Source organism: Rousettus aegyptiacus, unplaced genomic scaffold (genome assembly GCF_014176215.1).
Source record: "Rousettus aegyptiacus isolate mRouAeg1 unplaced genomic scaffold, mRouAeg1.p scaffold_m13_p_5, whole genome shotgun sequence".
NCBI lineage: Eukaryota > Metazoa > Chordata > Mammalia > Chiroptera > Pteropodidae > Rousettus > Rousettus aegyptiacus.
This window is the reverse complement of record NW_023416308.1, coordinates 61,640,246-61,664,004: the sequence shown is the minus strand read 5'-3', so window position 1 is coordinate 61,664,004 and position 23,759 is coordinate 61,640,246. Positions and strand designations below refer to the sequence as shown.

Sequence of the window (23,759 nt, the reverse complement as noted above, 5' to 3'; positions counted from 1 at the left end):
CTTTCCCTACGGTCTGGAAACTTTCTTTTTGAAACTTTCTGTTTTTCAGTTCAAAAATTCCTCTGCACCTGTTTCAATTCTAATGCTCTGCCTATCTGTTGTGTTCTTAATTTTTTAATTAGTAATTTTTTTAGTCTTAGAATTTCCATTTGGTTCCTTTTCAAATATGCTAGGTCATATTTCACATTCAGTGCTCCTTGCAAATTTTTCAATCTTATCTTTTATTTCTTTAAACATACTATCCATATTTTTTATAATCTTTATCTGATTCCAATATCTGAGGCTTCTGTGGTTCTGTTTCCGTAGTCTGATGTTTCTGCTGGTTTTCCTCATTTTTCAGTCACATATGCCTCATATATTTTCTTTTAACCATTTCTGATTATATTTTATATTTTATTCTGATTTCGCTGTGTCCTCTCTCTTTCAGGACTGAGCTCTCACCAGCACCCTATTCACACTCTTCTTCCTTTCTTCCCTCCCTTCCTCCCTCCTTCTCCCCTTCCTCCCTCCCTCCCTCTCCCCTTCCTTCCTTCTGCCTACAGTACCTGGTATTCCTAACTGGTCTCCCATCCAAGTACTAACCAGGCCCAACCCTGCTTAGCTTCCGGGGATTGGGCTTGTTCAGGGAGGCATGGTTGTAGACTCTTCCTCTCCTTTAAACTCAGGGGCTTTCTGTTCTCTTCATTCATTTCACCTGAATCTAATAATAGGTACATTTCAGGGTAAATTCTTTTTTGTAGTTACTTCTTACTTGGGGGGGTGGGGCGGGGGGCAGTGAGGGATATAGGTAGTTCTTTGCATTTTAAGCCTTAAGTCTCAGCCTGAAATAAAAGCCATTATTCCTATTAAATTGAATGTGGGTGGGGGGGATTCTATTCTATATTTATATTTTCTTAAAATCCATCACAGTGTGTTCTCTCATATCCTTATGCTTTGTAAGCCCTGCCCACATCTATTCTTTCTGGTGAAAATGTGGCTTTAAATACATCTACAGGTACCTCTGCAAGATTCTGACTGCTAAAGAAACCTATCAAACCTTAAATTTGAGATAGCTTGAAGAGTATTAGACTTGGAGTAAGATCACCTAGGTTCTTAGCTGCACTTGAACTAGAGGTGTCATCTTGGACAAATCCTTTATTCTTTCTAAACCTTAGGTTCCTAGACTGCTAAAAGGAGCTGTAATAATACCTGTTACACTTGTATAACATGATACTTCAGAGTATCTAAGGGAATAATGTGAAAGTACCTGGCAATGGTAAAGAGCTACACTGTGTGAGTGATATTGGACATCCTGAAACTTCATTAAATTTTGTTCCTCGCTCCTTTTTCCTTCTTGGGTCAGAATAAATACATTGACCCATTCATTTTAGACAAGAATAAAGAACAAAGCTAAGGTTTTCAGAATAACAGGAAGTTTCAAGTTAAGATAAAATGATTACTTTCTTCAAGCATAATATAGGAACTATGGAACACTTATTAGAACTAATAACCTGAGTTGCTTTTACACAATTTGTCTATGAAACTCAATTTGTCATGAAACGGCAAATGCTCTTTTGGAATTCAGGTGAATCTGAATGGAAGGATTGGTGTAGTTTATAAATTGATAGCCATATTAAAGTAGCAAATTAATGTTAATGTTATAAAAGTGGAATGAAAATAAAAGATTTTAAGAATTAGAAATTAACTGACTTATGTATTGGGAAGGAATTTTGTTCCTAAAATAAGTGCAAGAATATTTTTCAAACACAAAAGTTAAGTATTTATAGACACCACTCAAGGTGTTAGTAGGAAAAAAATGTATAAACATACATGTATATATTTTTTCCTATCATTTCTTCGAAATCAGGGACTGTGTGACAGAACTTCTGTTATCAAGTATTCTTGGAATTTGGTTTAAAAAGGAAAGAATTTGGAACCAGTCACTCTGGGTTCTGTCCCACTTAGGAGTTATTTCCTTCTCCCTAAAAGGGAAGCAAGACTGTCTGCTCCCCCTGATTTGCAGAATTATTCTAAGAACCCAATGCACTGTATGGGAACGACAGGTACAGTTCTGCTGTTATTGCGACCACAGTAACTGGGCCCTGAGCGATGCTGTTAAAAGAAACCCACCTCTTCATAACTGGAAGACATTTTCGTGAATAGAAAAGTATCTCCCTTTACCCCAAGTCTATTTCTTTTTCATGCCATTTCAAATGTGGGTAAGAGGGAGGAGGGCCAAGAGGATATAAGAAACTTGGATGTAGATTCCAACGCCAACCCCGCTATTTACACTTTGTTCGTTGGTTCGTTCATTCAACAAATATTTCTCAGATCCCTGTCGGGTGCCGGACACTAGGCTAGGCCGTGGATGCCACAAAAAGGAAAGAATTCCGATGTGTTCTCAAACACTAGACGTAAAACTGCTGGACTGCGAGGTCGCGCTCGCGTGGGTGAAGTTTCTGCGGCCAAGGAGCCCTATTCTTGGCCGCTCCTGCCGCAGGTCCTCCCATCCCCCCACTCGCCCCACTCCGGTTGGCGGCGAGTTCGGTCCGCGTCCCCATGGCAACTAGTGGCGAAGCGTTGACTGCGCGGCAGGCGGGCCCGGGAGGCGGGAGCGCGCGGCTGGCGGCGGCTGGCAGGGCACCTCGGGGCGGGCGGGGCTGGCGGTGACCCTGGCGTTCCTGCTCCCGGGGACTCAGACCTCTAGGGAGAGCACGGCGTGGTGCGGCGCAGGTAACCCGTCCCGGCTCCCCGGCACTCGCCCTGGGCTTGGCCAAGAGGAGCTGGGGACACCGGCAGGCTAACTGCTCCAGGGAGGTTGGCCTTGAACCCTGCACTGGTCGGGAAGAAAGGTCGGAGTCCGGGTGGGCGCGCATGCGGCAGGTGGAGAGAGCTCCGGTTACCGGGATGGTTCTTGCAGAATCCAGAGCAGAGATTCTCCCTAAATTAGAAGGCCTAGATTTTAGTTGTGTGTCCTTGGGCAAGTCACCTAACTGGTGCCTCGGTTTCCCCGATGTTAAAGTGCGGGATTTGAGAACCAACAAAATGAATTTATTAATCTATCCGTGGTTCCCCATTCCTGCTCCTCACCCCTCCTCTCTCCACACACAATTCCAGGGTCTCTCTTAAATCCTTTGATTTGAGAGTGACGTGGGCCCAGGATTCTACCTCCTCCTCTTTCTACCATCTTGAATGCTATTTAATTGACTTTTATTCAGTAATTCAGAGAAATTGAAGTCCTTTTCAATATTTCTTCCATTTATCCTCATGGATTATTTTTTAATTAAAATTTTATTGCTGGGAAAACTTTTTTTTTTTTTTTTACTTTGGGCAAGTACTAATACCCCAATTTGTCAAAAAGGTGAGCAGGTGCCCACAGAGGCACAGAGGAATTGTAAGATTTCTATTTTTAGAGAATCCTTTGTCCTAAAGCTCATGGTATTCATTCTAACAAAACTCAGAAAGGGCCAAAGAAAGACATTTCTCAAATAAAGGCAAATCCCTTAGAAGATCCACAAGAAAGGAAAGTTTGAAAGCATTCAGCTATAACTCCTCTTGAACGGGAATTCTGTTTTACGCATCTCATATACTGAGCACTTTGCAAAATACCTGGCACCAAGTTGTTGCTCACTATATAGTGAATGAATGTTCATTTGAGTCAGTACCACATATTTCAACTCATCATTAAGACAACGTCATAAATGTATGAAGACACACACACACACACACACACACAGAGGCGCAAGTTTATATATTTTGTATAACCAATAGCTACTCCATTCAGAAAAAAAACATACTTAGTGGTGTGCCAATAGCAAAATTTTCCTGTTTTATGGGTTAATAAAGGTAAGCATTTAAAGAATCTAGACCGTTTTCCCCCTAACAGATTAAAAATCAAGAACTTTAAACCAGTTGAAGCAGTTTCTTGACATGGAGAACCAAGCCTATAATACAATGGGGTAAGTGCTGAGAAATTTCTATTTAACAAGTTCGAACTTAACTATGACAAGAATTCCCTGATTATACATGAATTTGAAATTTAGTGTTAATAGAAGAATGTACCAATTGTTTTTGTTGAGTGAGGTGGGAGAAATTCAAGTGACTTTAGTTAAGAATCTATAGTTGGAGTATTTCTGATTTTGACTATGGATCTGCACTTGAAAATCACCGTTTTCCAACTTTCAGTGATTTTTTAAAAAATGTTTTAGGGTGATGGGTGCCCATACAGGCCCCATGTGCTCTCGGGTTTCCACAGCGTGGCACCTCCTGGCCAGCTTGCTCCTTTCTTGTACCAAGTGTTCAAGCATCCTAGTACACTTGCCTTTAAGGCTGAACCCAACACTCAAACATACCCTCAAAACAGATCTAGCTCCTCAAAGCAGCAATGAGAACTGGATATTTTACCAAATTTTCCTGGAAGAGAGAAGGAATAGGGTTTGTATAGCATTTGCTGTTGTAAATAAATTCCTTTTCACAAATATCTGTTCCCACCCCTTCCCTGCCACCAGTACCCCATAGTTTTCTCTTCCTATTGCTTCATTGGCCAACTGGTCATTGACTGACCCCAGAGCTGGGTGGGGGCAGGAGGTGGTTGGTAGGGGCAGTTGGTAGGGGCGGTACTGCAGTGCCTAATCTTGACTGAGACTGACTTTGCACTAGTCAACCACTCCAGATGTCTCCCTTTCAGTTTTTCTGCTCAGCCCATGACTTTGACATCAAGCTAAAGGAATGCTCCACAAGTCTGGATAATAGTAGCTATCACTTTCTAAAGTCCTGCTTCATACTCGTTCTGCCTTGCTAGGTATTATTGTCATTTCACAACTAAGAAAATTGAGCATATTAGACTATAGTCTAAGTTCTCGTGGCAGAGACCCCACAATGCAGTGGCTTAAATAAGATTGAAATTTATTTCTGTTTCATATACAAGTCCAGAGATAAGAAGCTCAAGACAGCTAAGGAAGCTCTGCCATCCTCACTACATAACTTCCATCTCTGGGCCCAAAGTGATTGCTTCAGCTCCCACCATCGTGACTGTGTTCATGATGGGCTAGAAGGGCAAGAAGAGAGAGAGTAAGACCATTTTTGGGGGGAGCGTGAACTTGAGGTGGCCTGCCTCAGCCTCACTTCTGTTCTCTTCCCAATGGCCAGAACCTAATCTCGAAGCTACAGTTAGCTGCACGGAAGGAAAGGAAATGTGGTCTCTAACTGGGCAGCCATATGGCAAATGGAAGCTGAGAAGTTCTGTAAACAAAAGGAAGACAGCTAGCAGCCTTTGCCATACTGAGCTCAGAAACGTAGAAAAAAAAAAAGGGAGAAATGAAGTAAGAACTTTCTCCAGAATATACAACTGGTTAGTGGGGGAGGTAGGATTTTAATTCAGATATATCTGACTCCAATCCTTGCATTCTCTGCTACTGGAAATGGATGGTAGTGAGATGCGGGGAGCATCCTGCCTAATATCAATAGCAGAGCCAGGTTAGTATTCTGGATTGAGCAGGTGTTAGGTCCTTGGTGTGACAAGGCATGGAGGGCTAACCTAGATATATCACTTCACTCCTGCAGATCTGAGGCCTTGGAGACTGCTATTTCTCTTCATTCATTCTTTTGGGAAAAAAAGTATGGAACACTGAATGCATGCCAGACATCACACTAAGCCCTACAGTTCATAGGAAGATCAGTGACGAACTTGGAATTTAGTAGGGAACCATAGAGTGTGTTTGGGTACAATGCATTCACAACTCAGAAGTGAATGAGAGTAATTGGAGATTTCCATGAGGAACTACTGCCCTCATCACAGCAGCTATGGGCCCAGACATTGTCTACCACGATCTCCAAAGCATGGAGAGCCAGTGTTGGCTTCACCTCTGTCTCACATGCTATTGAGAAATATGTAAAACTCTAGATCATGAAGGCAATAAACCCTCATTTATCAAGGACTTGTTACATACTTATCAACCCATGTCATCTACATGCATGGTAATGTTTTGTAGACCAGCCTGTATTTTACAAATATTTTTCTAGAATCTATTATAAGTCAGTCATTGGTCAAAGCACCAGGAAGATAACAGTGAACAAAATAGAGATGACTGCTCTAAGGCACTTACATGTTAGTGGGAGAGACAGTGGGAGATATAAACATGTTCCAAACAGTGATATCAAGAAAAATAAAGCAGGCTAAGGAGGAGAGGAATAGAGTGTGATGGGTGATCAAACAAGGATTCCCTGGTAAGGCGCCATTTGAACAGAGATTATTTCTGGGCAAAGAGAGTTTCAGACAGAAAGTGCAAAGGCCTAAGGTGAGAGCTTTTACATAGAACATTTATAATGTGGGTGAATCATTATTCCCTGACATCTGGATTATAACAGGGTTTGATTTTAATTTATCTAATATTTCTCCTAATTATAGGTGTTTGTATTTATGCCATAATAATCAACCTAAACTCCTTCTAATAGAAACAGTCATACTCGAGTTTATTCTTTTTATTTGTTTTTAGACCATGTGCCCAGAACATAGTGATAGAACAAATATATGATCTGTTTTTATTGGCCTTTAAAAGAGAACCATGTCTAGATATTGCTTTTCGTTTTCTTATTCACGAATTTTTACTCATTAATTTGTTCTTTTATGATTTATTTTATCTTGTTCTTCTGATTTTTTGAGTTGAAAAATACAGTTCAGTTACTTTCATGATTCCTGGATAATTTGCTTGAAGTGTTTCCTTAGATAATTTTTTCGTAAATGTGAAAATGGGTGGTATACTTTTTAACTTTTTATATGTCCAAATGTCTTATTTTTACTTTAATATGCAAAGTCTGTAACATTATTCCCATTGCCCTGAAGAATTGAGTATTGCAGATAAAAAGACCAACGCCAGTTTCATTCTCTACCTTTCAAGGTTTTTTTTTTAATGTCTGGAGGCTTATGGGACTTTTTTTTTTTTTTGGACAATGGATCTTCCAGATGTATTGTGATTATTTTATTTATTTATTTTTTAACAGTAAGGTATATATATATTAACACTGCGAGTTCACCTCCCATAGTTAGATTTCCTTCTGTCACCACATATTTGACCCCCTTGACCCCATCTACCTTCCCCCTCTCCCCTCCCCCTTATCCTCTGGTAACCACTAGTCCATGTCCATAAGTCTCTGTTTGTTTGTCCTGTTCATTTGCTGCTTTTAAGTTTATATCCCACATATAAGTGATATCATGTGATTTTCAACTTTTTCTGTCTCGCTTATTTCACTTAGCATGATTTTCTTGAGATCCATCCATGTTGTCGCTAATGGCACTTTTTTTATCCTTGGAATTTTCAAATTTACCAGGGTAACATTCTAGGTATGGTTTCTTTCTCAATAATCTTTCACAGCATTTTGTGAACACTTTTGCTCTACAAATTCAAATCTCTTCAGCTCAGTGAAATTTTCTTCTATTTCTTTGATTAGTAACTCTCCGCTATCTTGTTTCATTTTTATCTCCTAGAACATTTATGTCTTTTTCTTTTCACTCATACTTTCCATCACTATCTTTTTTGCTCTGTGTTCAGGAGGAATTTCTTGAGTCTTCTCATTTTTATTTCAGCAACGATTATAGTCTCTTTCTTTTCTACTGCCTCTACTGAGGTATTTAATATTCGGTAAACATGTTTTTATTTCCAAGAACAACTTTTTTGTATATTTATTTCATTGTTCCCTTTGCATTCTAAGTTCCCTTTTTAATCAGTGCGATACACCCTGACTCGTTAAAATATGAATAAAAATTGTTTGAAATCGTCTCTGGATTCTTACGTCAGCTTCTTCACAATCGGTTATTCTGTTGGTGTGGCGCTGGTGTATTTCTCCCCATGCTTCCTTTTGTGCAGCTCCCCAAACCGTAACAACTGCTGCACAGACCCACCTTTCTCCTAGCCTCTGCTGCTCCAAAAGAGAATTCAATTAGGTTTTCCAGAGAAACCTGTCCACCAGCTACAATGAAGCTGCAGCTCTCTGAGGGCCCAGCATAGCCACCAGCTGATATACATAAGATTATTAAAGTTTATGTTTAATAAACTTATCTATGAAGGTCATTGCTAAAAGGGAATTCCACAAGTGCATTGAGCAATGCTGAGATCAATGAAATACATACATAGAGTCCCGACATACATAAATTCTGGTGTTGTTTGTAAAAATGTCATTTTCCTTTTGAGTGGATGTACATATGATGAATTGTTTCTTTTAAATCTTATCTAATTGAAATAGAACATATTATTTACACATGTATATAGTTTGAGAAGTCATTTGGTTTTTTATTGTTTACCAAAAAATAGCAATCTCCTGTTCTCTCCTTAGCTTTCTACTCCTCAGAGGCACTTTCTTTTGGCTAATTCTTTGGTATTTACCTATTTGCCTCTGTATCTCTAAATAACACATTTATATTGCTACTTCTTGATTTTTTAGTTTTAGACATTGTCGATTGACATGCATAATGGTTATTTTTCATGCTTGCACCACACACACACACACACACACACACACACACACACACAGTCACACTTCCTGTTCCTCCATTCTCCTAATATACCATACTTTTGGTTGGCGCAATATCTGTTTGCCTTGTTATGACTTTATAAATGCTCTTTACCTCTGAGCCATGCAGTATACTATGATTACTTCTCCTTTCCTATACAATATTTTTTTTTCCTGGCGTTCATAACTCTAGTATCTTAATTATAAAATTTCTGAAGTTTTCTTCTTTCTGCATAATTTTCTTCAGGAAAGGTCTTTCTGTTTGTATTTGGCCTGGTTGTGTGCACTGCTTCCTTCAGATGGCTGTGATCTCTGCCTGCTTGCTCCTGTTTAAAAGTGATAGAGTCGAAGCTGACAGGAACTCCAGTGTCAGTGGTGGAGCTCACTGACAAGGGTCTCCACTGTATGGTCGTTAGCCTGGTAGTCTCTTACACTCTTCTGTCTCAGGCTAAGCAGAGCCAGAGAACACTCTTCTAAATTCTCCTGCTTGGAAAGTAGAAGTTGGGCTGACAGCCTTTACCCCCGACGTCCAGAAATACCTGCTTGGGTTGCTGCTTGGTTTTCTCCACTGCCAGCTCCCATTATTTTTGTTCTTGCAGGTTTAACCTTGTAGGTTAAAAATATCCTTTTGCTTTATTTTAGTAGTGTTTGGAAAGGGAATAAAATATATGTTCATCTATCTTCAACCAAAAGTCTCATTTTTCTCTACTGAATCATTTACTTTACTTTTCATTCTGTGACTTACATTTTAGCTGTTGATCTCATTCACGGAGTATTGTCAAATCCTTCCTAAAAATCTAGGTACTGCAACACGATCTGCCAATTTTTTTTATCTGCCATGAAAGTCATATTTTCAAAGAACTGAGGCAGATGAATATTAAAGCATAATTTCTCGCATATGAATTTAGAAAAATCCTTTAAAGCGGTACTCTCCTACGTGTGTATCTTTCTTAACTTTTAAAGGGTTCTTTCCCTGTGGCTATATTAATTGATAATCACAACTTTACTTCCTAGTTTCTTATGAGTTAAATACAGTTTTAAATATAGTTTGTAAAAAATTCTAATGTAAGTCTATTGGTAATTTAATAAAACATAGTAATCTTTTTTGTGCACTGAAAATTCATTTTTAATTTGATTGATTCTTTTTTTAATTTGATTGATTCTCGCTTTCTGAATGGGCCAGACTATACACCATTGTTCTCCCTTTGTCATACATAATCCCCACCCACCCCCACATACTCTTCTCCATAGTTGAAGAGTTCTAGTTTCTTGTTTCTCTGAAGAGAAGCAAAGTGAAGTAGACCTGGGGGTAAAATCCTGATCTGTCAAACTTTGAAGGTAGATCTTGAAATGTTAGCATAGTGCTGAGTGGTTGCAGGTTTTCAATGAGTGATTTTGAAAGGGGGGAGGAAACTAGGAAGAGAATAGGGAAGAGAGGGAAGGAAGAAAACTGGATAAGAGGGAGGAAGGATGGAAGGAAAGGAAAGAAAAATTCCTTTGGGAGACCAGTTAAGCTGTCCACTGGAAATAAGGCCAAGCACCTTGAAGTGGTAAGTATGAGGAATGTGTAGGATACCAACAGCAACTGCTGTGGCCCTCTTTTAAACAGTTTTGTGACAAATTCCATTATATTTCACAGGCCAGATTTTGTTCCATGGTCATGACCAGCTCCAGGGGAGACTGGGAAATGTAGTTGTGTTTTCAGCTGGACACATTTTAACTCTGAATAGCATTAGAGCTCTGTTAGTAAGGAAGAAAGGAAGGATGGTGGGTAGGCAACTAGCCACGTAGGAAATAAGAATGAGATACAGATTTGGAAGTTTTCAGAATAAGCTGGTATTAGAAGGTTCATTAGAAATTTCCAATATTCAGGAAACAGTATATTTCTTAGATTTCTAGTCTTTGAAAAGCAGATTTTATTAATGTTTGCCTAATTTTTCACTGTTAGGATCCAGTGAAAGAGCTGGCTTTAGTTTTACATAGAAAAGGGTAAAATGACTATGCTCACACACACTGACACTGTGGTCTCTCATCAAATAGAACTTTTGGAAAGAAGGAATTTTAATTGTCCTAGCAATTGGCTTATAGAATCAAAGCTAGTGCATGTGTAGATATTTATTTTTATTAATTGTATCATATACTTAGTAACATGAAATAATATTTCAGACATATAAATTCATGAGGATAGTAAAGTTACATCTAGATAATTATAAAAATAACCCTGAAGATTACTAGATATTAGTTCCTGCCAATTTTTCACTGTCTTCTTACCATATTAATCTGAGACATTACTCAGAATGTGAATAGTTATTGTAAAAAAGGTTTCAAGTAAAGGTTTGTCCATAATGTACATATTTTAACAGATCTTCCGGTCTTTTTAGAACATAAAAAATAAAAATTTTAATTTGTATGTGCCTAGAATTCTTTTAAAACATTATTAGGGACTTGGGAACTATCACATTGCATTTTATTTCTATAAATGTCTTTCTTTGATGATTATAACAAAGGCTTTAAACTAAGGCCTTTACAAGCACATTTAAGCATGCTTTTGTGGAATAGTGGGATTTATATCTCCTTCATATCCCAACATTAAGCTTACTGCAAATAAGAAAGAGGAATGGACTGAATGTGAGCCACCATCTCAAATATGCAGTAAAAATAGCCATTGGAATGCTCCTAAGTCAGCGAACACTAATGTTGACAGTAAATAACATTTTCGGGACAACAAGAAAAGTGCTTAAGGAAAAGCTATTTTTAGCTGTAATTCGATAATTAATTTAAACAAGGGCAACCATGAAACTGTGACCCAAAAGTCAAAGTAATAAATCTTTCACTTTACTGTTATAGGAGACAACTGGCTAAAGAGCAGGCTGACAAAACAGACAGGTCTACAAAAGTGGTTCTAGGATTCCTCTTGGAGTCTCACCTGTTTGGTTCTATTTATGTTTCTGGTGTGATACAGTATTTGATGTGCAGAATAGGGTCTGTGTGTCAACACAGAGAAGTTAAATTATATTTAGTATAGCTAAATGTATATTAATATAAGACAAATATACAGCCACATACTTTAAAATGAGTTTCATTAAACTATTTTGAAAAAGTTAATATGATTGTTCATCAGTCTTTTGGAAACTCATTTTCTTAGACTATTCTATTTCATAATGAAATAGTCTTCTTTTTCTCTTTTCTCTCTGCTTCCCTTCCTCTGTCCTTCCCTTTTCCCCATAACTTCTTCCATATTTGTCTTTTAAACCTCCTCTTTTCCATCCAGAGCTGAAGATCCATCTCTATTCAGATGTTTCTCATGTCCCAAACTGAACTCACTCTTTTTCCCTTTTTTTCAGACCTGTTCACTCACTTCTGTTTTCCAGATTGCTGATGGGTAGGGTGACCCCACATCCCAGTTTGACCAGAATAATCACTTTTTACACCTGTTGTCTTGGCATAATTATTATTAGTGCCCCCCTCACTTTCAAAATTGTCTTGGTTTGGCTAACAGATCACATGGTCACCACAGCTACCTGTCTGATGAAGGTCTGCCCTTCAGACAACCAACATGTAAGCCCATATGTTAAAGGGCTTGGGAGTGACATATATATCCATGAATCTTACCTCCGCTCTTTTCAGTCTGACTGACTCTCTCCGCATTCCTTGCCCCTGTCGCCTTCCAACATTCTCGCCTCTTCTACCTCCAGTTATATCATAAGCTTTCTGTTTTGCTCTCTCTTCACCTCCAAAAGTGATATCCTGATATTTTTGATGACTGTACGCTCACCAGAGTGGTAGATCACACTGCAAGTCTCAGTGTGCCCCCTCCCTTCTGGTTTAATGCACTTAGATCTCTGGCCTAAAACCCGGGATCTTTCTCCTGGGATTGCAACCAAGGAGAAACCCAACAGTGAGTAGCCATGGCGGGCATGTCTCAATAGTCCATCAAACACAATCCACCTGGGCTCCAAAGCTGGAAAACTCAGAGGATTTTTTTTTTCTTTTTTAGCTCCTCATTCAATTTTTCTAAAATTGGAATAATAAGACCTACTTGATGGGATGTTGTGAGGACCCATCAGAGGAGAGGAAGTACAAGAAAGTAATTAGCATTGTGTGAGTCAGCATTTGACTGAAAGAAGAAATGGAAATATGAACAGTGTCAGTGCCCAGCTCTATTAGGGGGAAAAACAAAGCCTTTGTATTTTGTTTTAAAGTTCACTAGATTTTAGGAGCAGATATTGATGCTACTAAGACAGTTGCTGCTACTAATTATCTCTGAAAAACTGGAGAGATATACTAGATGATTAGATGACTGAATTTCAAGAAGAAATATTAAATCGAGAAACAACTAGATTTGATGTAAAAATGAATTTGACTAAATCTTAGGTAAGACTCTGGAAGAGATTATCGGTGGTTTGTGAGCATCCAGAAGAGGAAGCAGCAGCCACGGGGACGCAGCCTGAATGCACCCTAACCGCCGCATACGAGATCGGCCTTGGTTCACAGGGCTAATATGCTGGTGCATATCGTACCTGGTTCCATATGAGGGAACGTGCAGAAAGAGTTGTATTTGGGCTTTGACATGATATTTTACAGGGCTCTTCATAACATTTTTGTAGGGAAAAAAATTGTAAGGTTAATTAAGTGGATTGGCATCTGATTATAAGAAAAGAAATAGTCAGTGGATCACTGTCACTCTGAAGAGCTTGGTAGTAGAACGTAATAAAGCTCTGTCCTCTATCATTGCCCTTCATATTTTATAGCTACTTGTATGAAAAAACATCTACATATAAAACAAGTAATGCTCATCAAATCTGGGAGGTATAGTGACTTTAATCTCTGACAGAAACAGGATCCCAAATATAAGCTCAGGTGTTACCTCCTTGAGGAAGGCTTCTGTGATTGCCTACCTGTCCAAGTTTGTATTCAGTACCCTTCCTTTCTACTCCCAGAAGAACTGCATGTATTCATCTGTCTCTTATTGTACCTACCTGCCTTGCAAGTCTCTCTCTATGCACAGGCAGTTTGTCTTGTGTCTCTGTCTTCCCAGTTCCCCATCCAGTAAACATCAGTCGCTTAGAGAATGTTTGCTTCATTAAAGAACCAGTGATGACGATCCACACCAAGAGGCTGAAACTATCCAGCTGAATTTTAATAAGGGAAGATGTAAAGACCTGCCCTTGGAGCACCCGAAAAAATATAAAGCACAAGAGAATAACTAGCTGGCTTTACTTGTAACATGCATGAAAAAGAAATATGGTGTTTAGACAAGAATAAGCTCACCTTGAAAAGATACGATAGCACTGCTTTGCCCTTCCCCCTCCCCAATTCAAAACTGAGGTGATCTTCATCTGCTTGAATAAAAGTGCACAGCACCTAAAACAACGGATGTGAGAGCCCCTCTCCAAGCTGATAGACCATACTCAGAGTATTATGTTTTCTGAAGGTACATTTTAAGGAAGAAATCAGCAAACAGGAACTTGTTCAGAGGAGAGCCACCAGGATTGTGAAGGGCCTGAAATCTTACAATAGTTATTAATTTTCATTCATTCAATAAATGTATATTAAGTATGTACTATTTTCCAGGCAGTATATTAGGTAGTGAGTGGTAGAGAAAAAAATCCTTATGAGCAATTAAAGGAAAAAAAAGACACTTGTAGAAATAAACACAGACCACCCAGATGAGAACAAATGAAGCCTATTTATTTAGAATTGGCTAGAGCACGGGAGTCAGCAACCATCACTTGCATTTGGCAGAGACTCAAAGGCAGACGGGGTGGAAAAGCTCTATAGTGAACAAAAGAGACGGCTTCAGTTATGCTCTAATTGGAGGCAGTGGGCACAGGGAAGCAGGGCATCCTATGTGATTAATTTGGGGAGCAAATTTCACTTTCTTTAGCTGGCCCTGAGTTGGAAGTAGAAGTAAAAATTAAAGAAGCTATTAGTTGTTGACCAAGTCCTGACCATTCTAGTACTATTGTTGTAGAGGTTATAGGTCAGAGTCTATAGTCATACGTTCTGGCCATTATCTGTGAGACAGAGGAGACTCAGAAGAATCTGGAGGTCCACTGATCATCGTATTCAAGTATTTTTAGGGTTGACTATATTGAGAAATCATTTGTTCTGAATGGTCACATGGATCAAATTAAGACCAGTAGATGAAAAAGTTCTTCAATATAAGAAAGAACTTTAAAAAACTCATTGCTATGTAAATACAATCTCAGACAGTGGTTACCTGGTAAAGGAAGAATTCAGACATAGGCCGGATGATACTCTTGGCAGTGATACTGCAAAAGAAATCACAAACCTTGACATGTACCAGAGTTACTTGATATCTTTGTTACTGATGCCGAACTTTAGGCTCTGTCCTGGATCAGTGGGGTATGATACATGATTCTCGTAAGAAACATTTGTGGAAGATATGTACACATTGGATGGGTAGTTGGACTCCATGACTTGTAAAAATCCTTCCACCCCAAGAGTCTAATATCATAATGTTTGCATAGCAGAGTCATAAACAGGAAATAGACTATTTGTTCATTTATTTTAACAATATTAATCGAGTAGCTTACATTATGCCACACTCTACTTAGATCTACTTTTTAATTCTATTAGCTTGATGCATTCCTACATACCAAGAAGACAGTGATGAAAAGAACTCATTTTGTTCATTTTTCAAAGATTCATTGAGCTTCCGGTGTGTGCTGGGGTGCTGTGCCGAGCTGTGGTGAGACAGTGATGAACAAGACTGATATAGTTCTTTTCTTTCAGATCTTATAGTAGCAGAAAAAATAGGCAGACTGTATTTACAATAAAGGGTGATACACATTGTTATAAAAAAGGAAATGGTGTGAAAACCACTCTTTTTAGGTTCTCTTATTTTTCCCCACATCAGAACTCCAATTAAAATTTAATAGGGGGCAGCGAACACACAATACTGTGTGTGTGTGTGTGTGTGTGTGTGTGTGTGTGTGTGTGTGTATGCCTTACTGTTGAATTGTACACCTGAAACTTACTGGATTTTATTAACCAATGTCACTATAATAAAAAAACTTTTTTAAATTGAATCGGATTATTGACAGAGGAATTAGTAATTCTTTTCCTCAGATTTGTTATAGATTTTAAGTAAACATTGTGAGCCTTTGGCATTAGTTCCGGAATGCTAGGAGACTTCAGAATGCACTGCGTACCGAGAACCTCTCTGTGGTTGAATAAACCATTCAAAACTGTTGAGTCAAGGAGGCTCTGGTGCTGCTGCCCACACCGAAAATGGAAGCATTGATGTGTTGATTATATATGACAGTAACTGTACTTCAGAAATGTCATTTAAAAAAATTTAATGTATGTACACTGATAGCTCTGAAATTACCTTTCAGTTTTAATTTAAAAATTAACCTCTACCTTTCAGACATCTTCCTGTTTAAATAATTGAACGATTTGAGAAAATTATCTATTCGGAGAAATATAATAATTTTTCCTGTCCTTACATTTCACTCTTTAAAAATGTATTTTACTTTTCTTCAATTGGCAGAGCTTCTCCTTGTGAGGCCGAGCTTCAGGAATTAATGGAACAAATTGACATCATGGTCAGCAACAAAAAATTGGATTGGGAAAGGAAGATGCGAGCTTTGGAGACAAGATTAGATCTTCGGGATCAAGAGTTGGCAAATGCACAAACTTGTTTGGATCAGAAAGGTCAAGAGGTACGAAATATATGTGTTAACAAACTGTTAATTCTTCGGGCTGTTAAAAATAGGATTTAGTCTATTAGAATATGATTTTTTTTTTTATTGCACATAGTTTTTATCAGGCATCAGCAATAGCAATTATTGCTTGAAATTCTGTCAGTACGCTAAAAGTGACAGAGCCTAAAGCCATAAAAATTTGGCTGATGCAGACAGACACATAATACCAGTGCCTTTGTTGGCTCCATAGTGTAGTGGTTAGCAAGTCGGCTTTACACGCAGAAGGTCCTGGATTTGTGCCCCAGGTGGAGCCACAGACCATATCCTGAGTGCGCCAGGCCCCGGGTGCACACCGCACACACCGGGAGCCAACCCAGCAACAACTGACAACTGAGCGGAGAGTGTGGGAGGAGACGCCTTGCCTTCAGAGATCCAGTTCTTAAGGAGAAACGGCAACATCCATAGGTCAGGGGCGGAAGTGGGGGTGGGGGTGGGGGAATTAAAGAGAAAAAAAGTCATTGCCATCTAGAAAAGAAAAAAGAAAACAAACATTTAATAGATTGTGAAATAAATATTGTTTGCAAGCAAAGATGTCAGTGCTTTTGCTGCTGTAGAAATAAAGAAGTACGTAGTTGTCAAAGCTTGGTCTTTGGACAGGGCAGAGGTCAAAAGCATTTGCATTTTCTAATCTACTAGAAAAATCTTTCCTGAAAGAAATGAAATGTCAAGATGTGATTGTAGGACAAGGGAGAAAAGTGTTTGGTGAATGAAGGATATGTATGTGTGTACCTGGGCACCCGGGTAAGAGGTGTGTTTTTGGCTCCTGGGTGGCTGCTTAGGGTTAAGCTGGTTATTATAGAAAAATGTATGCATGATCTCAGGCCTGCAGAGGAGTTCGGGAAAACCATATGCTTTACCTAAGGTGGATGTTTGTGTCTCCGAATTTTTCTTTTGGACAAAGCAGAGGAGACATGTTTACTAATCATATACTAAAACATCATCACTCAACGTATTCGGCAGCCATTTTTCTACCTGGATTGGCCCCTCAATGGAACTCAGTCTGTCTGGCATAGTTAACTTAGGTTTCCCTTCACAGTACGAGCAGGTCATCACACTTGGGATATGCAAGCGGGTCGTCTCTCACTTAGATACCTGTAATGGCGCAGATGTGTCAACAGGTGCCTCGCCCGCTTTTTAAGCAGACAAATTCTGTAAGCCAAATCCCTAAGAACTCTTCGACATTTTCCTTTTTCTTTTTAATAGGTTAGTTCTTATAAAAATGTAACAATTATTCCATCGTTGCACCAAAGCAGAGCTCCTATGGAAGGCCGTGGGGTTTAAAATGAAAGCTGGGAGAGGTTCTGCCAGAGGAACAATGACATAAACCTCCCAAAAAGATAATGCAAAGTAAATTCTAAACCTTAATTTAAAACGCGACGGTGATAAGGATCTTTGATCAAACATCCATACTGTACTGTCCTAATGTGTACCCAGTGGAATAGTGCTAACAATATTTGGCTTTTGTGAATATAATTATCAATAGCTATTTAAAAATTATAATACAAATATTTATTCTTGGTTCGGTTCAGCATTTTTGTTTGCATTGTACCCCTCTTTTGCCCATTTCCTGATTCTTATCAGGACAAATTTAACAAAATCAAAATTAAATTTTATTCTTAATGCAGGTGGGGTTACTTAGACAGAAGTTGGACAGTTTGGAAAAATGTAACTTAGCGATGACTCAGAATTATGAAGGACAACTACAAACCCTAAAAGCTCAAGTAAGGAGACTTATTACAATTTAATATTACTCATTTTTATGTGTGCTTTAATCTATAAAATTGTTTTAATTTTATTAAAATGAATTGTTTTCAATACAAGCAAAAGTTCGTATATTTTAACTATAGGTTATATGTTTGGCCCTGTATTTCATCGTTTTATATGTATTGATTTTGTCTTTTATTAAATCGTCAGTTCTGTATCCCTTTAACTGTTAGCACAATGTTAGACTAATAGCTTTCGAATTATTGAGTGACATATTGATTATGTGATAATAATTAGCTATGTTGACAACAAAAAAACAAAGTTAGTATTTTATAGTCATTACTCCCTCTTAGGGAAGTCCTTTTTTCTATGGCAGTTTAAAATATACATGTATGCCCTTATGAAATAGGTAATTGAAAGGACAAAACTGGTCTTTATTACTTCATTGCTTGTAGGCTGTTTCATAAATGACAGGCCTCTGCACATGTGATAAGAGGGATACTGATTTCTCTCTTATTTATCCCTGTATCTCCCCACTGTGCTGGCAAACAAAAAGTCTTCTCTCCCTTACACAGATAACACATAGAGCAATCATCACCCAAGCATCTCAGGTCTAGTAGATGATATATCCTTGATAAACTTAGTAAATGAATCAGTGGGAAATATGGTTTGATTATGGAATTTTACTTTACAACCAATTTTTGTTGGAGTATGAAGATTTCATAAATGATAATATAGTGAAAGCAGCACAAAGTAGCTAATGTTCCTCCTCAAGTACCTTTTTAAGGAGGGCACCACCCATTAATAATGAATATGAAACATTTGATGCCACATAATAGATATGATCTTATAAGACTAGCTCTTAGGTCTACCTAGACATTTTGCCTACAATTTAAATAGCTGCCACTAGAAGATAGCTTGAATTATGAAATTGTAAACGGTTTTCCTTGCTAAGACTCAAAGCATTTAACACTTAAGTCACTCAACCTTGCTTGTTCTATAAAGATAAAGCTCTAAAATTGCAACATAAATATTAAATCACTGTAATTGTTCAGTATAAGTTTGAAAATATATAGGAATTTAAATACAAGTTAAGTATCATCTCTAAATTATATTTAACTAGTTCAGTCACTGCTCACTAAATCTTTAATTTCTGGGGTTTTTTATGCTTGTCATTAAAACGTTTGGGGCCTTATTTCCAGGTGTTGAGCAGTAATTTAATATATGAATCATTGCCATTTGATGCTTTGCTGGCTTACGAACAAATAAATACCGTTAAGGCAATTTCACAAAAAAATTTTTCTGTGAAACACTGGTACCAAAAGTTTAGGAAATGCTCTTTACTCCTTCTCTGCTCCTGGGTATTCACAGTGCAGATCAGCGTATTAGAAGCTGAGAAGTCCTGCTCTAAACAGATGTATTCAGCCTTCTCAATCTACCATTTTCCAAGCATACATAGCCATGGAACCGTTTTTTATTTTTTAAAGTAAAACCTACTAACACTATAGTACAGTATTACAATGTAAACACTGTAAACAGGTTTTTCGTAGAATACACTTTGGAAATACTACATTACTGTTGAAAGAACAGCCATCTGCTTCCACTGACATTTTCTGTTTCTCTTTTCTTCTCTGGTTACAAGAAAGGAAAGAAGAGAATTAGGGAGGGAGAGCAGAAGAGAAAGAAAGAGAGAAAAAAGTAAAAAGGAACAGAAAAAAGTACTATGTACTTGACTTGGTTTGCATAATAGTAATGTCTTTTTCTAACCAGAAAATGCTATCTTGTGGCAAACATGCTTTTATTGCTACTAGCTCACTCAACTTCTTTGAAACTCCTCGTTTATTTACAATTTCATTTTCTAAAATATCTTAAGGATACACTTTACTGCTTTTTGGCTTGAATAACTCAACTCTGTCAAAGCTTTCTTTTAGAAATTACTTTCTTTTTTTTAAAGGGAGTATTTTCTTTTCCTTCTAACCATTATAAAACTGTAAAATATATATATATATACGTATATATAACTGTAAATATATATATATCTATTTGAGATTTCTACTTCTCAAAAAAAATGGAGTAGATGTAATTTTCCCTATTCCTCCTACTAAATGCAACTAGAAAACCTAGACAGTATTTATAAAACGACATCAGAAAACTGAGAAGTATAAACAAGAGACAGACCAACTAGGACCTTGGGACCCAAGGAATGACATGCTGGTGAGTTCCCTGGGATTTCTTTTTGCCTCTTATATTTCAGACTGGGTAACAGAGAAGCTGGCAACCCGGACACTCCAATGGGTATAGATAAACAAACAAACAAAAGAACCCTGAAGAAAGCTTATTCTCTGCAGTCAAAACAAACAAACAAACAAACAGGAAAAAGACAGCCTAGCAAGATTAAACACTTTTGGATAATAACTGCTCTACTCCAGCCAAACCCCACAGAAAAAGACTATAGGCCCAAACCCACTTTACCAGCAGAGACTGAGTAGACGGCCTAGGTTTCCACCATCACCAGGCTATAACAAGGTATCCCAGGCCTGAGGAGTGTCAAAGAAGCTGAGTAAAGAGCCAATACTGTCATTACCACTGGCCTTAACAAGACCTTCCCAGCCCCCAACCCACCGTGTCAGTAGAGACCATGAAAGGAGTCTGGACTTCTGTGCCTATCTGGTGGTGATGAAGCACCCCTCCCCCTCCTCTCTGGAATGGTATCAGGGAAGCCTAATGAGGAGTCAGGACCTTCACTACAGGATCACTGAAGGCCATGTGAGAAGCACTAAGAAGGCATCTATGGCCCTGCAATCAAGGTGGTTTAGTGAAAGACCAGTGGGGAGCCTGAACTCCCACTCCTCACTCAGCAGTAGTAAGGAACACCTTTCCTGGGTTACCAACCGAAGCTAAGACCTGGACTTCCGCTGATACCTGGCAGTGATGAGGCAGCATTCCATTTTCCCTGCTGAAATGTCATCACAAGATGGCTGCTAAAACAAAATATTTAAATAAAATCCAGAATCTCATAATGATACCCGAAAATGTCCAGGTTTCAATAAAAAAAAATCACTCATCATACCAAGAACCAGGAAAATCTCAACTTGAATGAGAAAAGACAATCAAGTGACGCCAACACAGAGTTGATATAGATGTCAGAATTATCTGACAAGGATTTTAAAGCAACCGTTATTAAATGTTTCAATGAGCAATTACAAACATACTTGAAACAGATGAAAAATTATAAAGTTTTAGCAAAGAAGTAAAATCATAGAAAACAACCAACTAGAAATTTTATAACTGAAAAAGTCAATAACCAAACTAAAAAAAAAAAAATGAATCAATCAATGAGCTCAAAAGCAGAATGGAGAGGATAGAGAAAACAATCAGTGAACTTGAAAATAGCAAAGTAAAAATTACTCAATCTGAACAAAAGAGAGAAATAAACAAACAAACAAAAAAAGCCTCAGGGACAGGTAACACCATAAGATTGAAAATTTGTGTCATCAGAGTTCCGGAAGGAGAGGAGAGGAAAGTGGGACTGAAAAACTGTACAAAGAAGTAATGGTTGGAAAGTTTCAAAACTTGGCAGAAGATGCAAACATACAGATTCAAGAAGCTGAATGAAACTCGAACATGATAAACCCAAGAAGTCTACAGCAAGACACATATTAGTCAAAGTTCTGAAAATCACAGACAAACTATCTTGGAAGCAGCAAAAAAGAAATAACATCTTGCCTATAGGGAAAAATCAATTCAGATAATGGATATCTCATATGAAATCATGGAGTCCAGCAGAAAGTGGAACATTTTTCAATTACATAAAGAACAGAAATGTCAATCCAGAATTCTACATCCAGGAATTCTTTGTCTAAGAATGAAGGAGAAATCGAGACGTTCCCAAATGAAGGAAAACTAAGAAAATTTGTCACAAACAGACCTACACTAAAGGAATGGCTAATGAAAGTTTTGTTAGCAGAAAGCAAATGATAAAGAATCTTGAAATATTAAGAAGGAAAAAAAACACTGGAAAGAGTATAAACTTCCTTCTCTTGAGCTTTCTAAATTATATGATAGCTGAAGCAAAAATTAAAACAATGTCTGATATAGTTCATAATGCATGTTAAGGAAATACTCGAAGACAATAATGTTATAAAAGGGTCATGGTAAAGGGACATAAAGAGAAGTAAGATTTCTATACCTCACTTGAACTAGTAAATGTCAACACCAGTAGACTGCAATAATTTTGTTTACCTAGAGAAACACCTAAAAAATCTATACAAAGAGATACAATCAAAACTCTATAGATAAATCAAAATGGAATTCAAAAATTGTTCAAATAACCCAGAGAAAGACAAGAAAGCTAAAACAGAGAGAAGCCAAACACTGGAGAACAAACGGAAAACAAAAACAAAAGTCAGACGTAAGCCCTAATGTATCAATAATTACATTAAATGGAAATGTTCTAAATTTACTAATGAGAAAAAATGGAGATTGACAGAGTAGGTGAAAAAATATGACCCTACTATATGCTCTGTTCCAGAAACTCATTTCAAATGTAACTGTATATATATATAAGTTGAAAGTAAAAAGATTTAAAAATATATACCATGCAAATATTAATCCAAAGAAAGCAGCAGTGGTGCCAAGATAAGCCAGTGGACAAAGAACAGTCTTTGTCAACAAACGGTGAAGGGATGACTGAATATCCACAAACAAAAGAATTAAGTTGGACACTTACCTAAACCATAGACAAAAATTAAGTCGAAATGGATCAAAGACCTAAGCGTAAAAACTAGAAAGAAAACATAGGAGTAAATCTTTGTGACTTTGGATTAGGCAGTGGTTTCTTAGATTTGGCAGCAAAAGCACAAGAAAAATTCAATAAATTTGACTTCATAAAAACTGAAAAACCTTTGCACTTCAAAGAACACCATAAAAAAAAGGAAAAGACAATCTACAAAATAAGAGAAAATATTTGCAAGTCATATATCTGATAAGTGACTAGTATCCAGAATTAAAAATAACTTACTAGTAAACAATAAAAAGACAAATGACCAAATTCAAAAATAGGCAAAGATATGAATAGACATTTCTACGAAGAAGGTATACAAATGTCCAATAAGTACATGAAAAAATGCTCAACATCATTAGTCATTATGGAATGCAAATCAAAACCTTATGTAGATACTACTTCAGACCCACCAGGATAACTAAAAACAAAAAGGTGGACAATAGCCAAGTGTGGGTAAGGATATAGAGAAATTGGGACCCTATGCATTGCCAGTGGGAATGGGAAATGTTACAGCCACTTTGAAAAACAGTTTAGAAGTTCCATAAAAAGTTAAACTTAGAACTTCCATATGACCCAGCAATCCAATTCTTAGGTAAAGACCTGAGAGAAATAAAAACATGTAACTACACAAAAACTTGTACACAAAGGTTCATAGCAGCATTTTTCGTAACATCCAAAAAGTGGAAACATTCCAAATGTCCATCAATTGATGAATGGATAAATGAAATATGGTATATCCATGCAGTAATATATTATTCATCCATAAAAAAGAATGAAGTACTTATCCATGTTAGAACATGGATGAACTTTGAAAGCATGTACTAAGTGAAAGAAGTCAGACACAAAAAACCCATATATTGTATGATTCTATTGATTTGATCAGAATAGGGAAATCTACAAAAACAAAAAGTAGATTTTAGTGGTTTCCAGGAACCTTGGGAAAAAGGAAATATATAGTCACTATTAATAGGTATGACATTTCTTTTTGTGGTGATAAAAATATTCAGAAATTAAATAATGTAATGGTTATACAACTTTGTGAATATAATAAAAAA

The 23,759-nt window shown here is 37.5% G+C and overlaps 1 protein-coding gene across 3 annotated transcripts in view; it reads left to right on the top strand.

The window, feature by feature from the left end:
• Positions 1 to 2,640: 2,640 nt before the first annotated feature.
• DEUP1 (deuterosome assembly protein 1) overlaps positions 2,641 to 23,759 on the top strand; it is a 67,702-nt gene continuing 46,583 nt past the window's right edge. For all 3 annotated transcript variants that reach the window (XM_016158714.2, XM_016158712.2, XM_016158713.2), the window contains exons 1-4: positions 2,641 to 2,712; positions 3,866 to 3,938; positions 16,004 to 16,175; positions 17,843 to 17,938. In XM_016158714.2, coding sequence (XP_016014200.2) covers positions 3,910 to 3,938; positions 16,004 to 16,175; positions 17,843 to 17,938 — 297 coding nt within the window. In that variant the 5' untranslated portion in view covers positions 2,641 to 2,712; positions 3,866 to 3,909. The remainder of the gene's footprint in view (positions 2,713 to 3,865; positions 3,939 to 16,003; positions 16,176 to 17,842; positions 17,939 to 23,759) is intronic.